This window comes from Malurus melanocephalus, unplaced genomic scaffold, assembly GCF_030028575.1.
Source record: "Malurus melanocephalus ecotype Western Australia unplaced genomic scaffold, MMel_1.1 scaffold_2706, whole genome shotgun sequence".
Lineage (NCBI taxonomy): Eukaryota > Metazoa > Chordata > Aves > Passeriformes > Maluridae > Malurus > Malurus melanocephalus.
The window spans coordinates 1-1704 of record NW_026625938.1 but is presented as its reverse complement, the minus strand read 5'-3'; the positions used below and the strand labels follow the sequence as shown (position 1 = coordinate 1704).

At 65.1% G+C, this 1704-nt stretch overlaps 1 protein-coding gene across 1 annotated transcript in view; it reads left to right on the top strand.

Moving 5' to 3' along the window:
• LOC130587916 (patatin-like phospholipase domain-containing protein 6) overlaps positions 1 to 1660 on the top strand; it is a gene marked incomplete at its 3' end in the record, with an annotated part of 7133 nt that extends 5473 nt beyond the window's left edge. Inside the window, exons 12-14 of the mRNA XM_057388887.1 lie at positions 127 to 192; positions 749 to 826; positions 1541 to 1660. Coding sequence (XP_057244870.1) covers positions 127 to 192; positions 749 to 826; positions 1541 to 1660 — 264 coding nt within the window. The remainder of the gene's footprint in view (positions 1 to 126; positions 193 to 748; positions 827 to 1540) is intronic.
• Between the last annotated feature and the right edge of the window lie 44 nt (positions 1661 to 1704).

The following is a 1704-nucleotide window of genomic DNA, read 5'->3' as shown; positions in this document are numbered from 1 at the left end:
TCGGTGACGCTGGAGGAGCAGCCGTCGGGGATTTACCGCTACAGCTGCTGCGAGGAGGACACGGGGACAGGGACGGGGACAGGGACAGGGACAGGGACAGGGCCGGGTCCCTTCGGGCTCTTCCAGGGCCGCCAGAGCGGGGACATCTTTGAGGAGGCCAAGAGGGAGCTCATCAAACTCATGAAGATCGAGGTGGGGGCAGTGGGGTCCTGGTGGGGTCAGTGGGGTCCTGGTGGGGTTGGGGTGGGGTCCTGGTGGTTTCTTGTGGGTCTCTGTCACTTTTGGGGCATGTCCCCATTGTCTCAGGGTGGCCTCCATGACTTTGGTGTGGCCCCAATCTGTTTGGGATTGTCCCCCATCACTTTGGGGTTGCCCCAATTGCCTCGGGGTGGTCCCCAATCTCTTTGGGGTGGTCCTCCATCGCTTTGGGGTGGCCCCAATCTGTTTGGGATTGTCCCCCCTCACTTTGGGGTGTGTCCCCATTGTCTCATGGTGGCCTCTATCGCTTTGCGGTGGTCCCTGTGACCTCAGGGTGGTCCCCCATCACTTTGGGGTGGCCCCAATTGCCTCGGGGTGGTCCCCAGTCTCTTTGGGGTGGCCCCAATCTGTTTGGGATCGTCCCCCCTCACTTTGGGGTGGGTTCCCATCCCCTCCTGGTGGTCCCCATGGCTCTGTGGTGGCCCCCGTGGCCCTCTGCCCATCCCGTCCCCTCTCGGTGACCCCACAATGTCCCCATTTGTCCCCGCAGGACCCCTCTCTGCTCAACAACCGCGTCATGCTGCACCACGCCAAGGGTGGCACTGTCATCGCCCGTCAGGGGGACCAGGTGGGTGCTGGGGACGGTCCCCTCTGTCCCCCTGTCCCGTGGATGGGGACAGGAACAGCCCCAGAGCCACCGGTGGGGACAGGAATGGCCCCAGAGCCACCGAGGGGGACGAAAACCACCCCAGAGCCACCAGGGGGGACAGGAACAGCCCCAGAGCCACCAGGGGGGACAGGAATGGCCCCAGAGCCACCGGGAGGGACAGAAACGGCCCCAGAGCCACTGGGGTGGGGACAGGAATGGCCCCAGAGCCACTAGGGGGGACAGGAATGACCCCAGAGCCACTGGGGTGGGGACAGCCACGAGATCCTGGTGACGGGGCCGTCCCCACGCCGTCCCCACGCCGTCCCCACGCTGTCCCCACGCTGTCCCCACTCTGTCCCCATGGGTGATGGGCTGTCCCTGGGCTGTCCTCACGCTGTCCCCACACTGTACCCCCTGTCCCCAGGATGTCAGCCTGCACTTTGTGCTGTGGAGCTGTCCCTGGGCTGTCCCCATGCTGTCCCCATGGTGACACACCTGTCCCCCCAGGATGTCAGCCTGCACTTTGTGCTGTGGGGCTGTCCCCGGGCTGTCCCCGGGCTGTCCCCACGCTGTCCCCACACTGTCCCCACACTGTCCCCACACTGTCCCCTCTGTCCCCCGAGGATGTCAGCCTGCACTTTGTGCTGTGGGGCTGTCCCCACACTGTCCCCACACTGTCCCCTCTGTCCCCAGGATGTCAGCCTGCACTTTGTGCTCTGGGGCTGCCTGCACGTGTACCAGCGCATGATCGACAAGGAGGAGGACGTGTGCCTGTTCCTGACGCAGCCGGGCGAGCTGGTGGGCCAGCTGGCCGTACTGACGGGCGAGCCCCTCATCTTCACCATCAAAGCCAACCG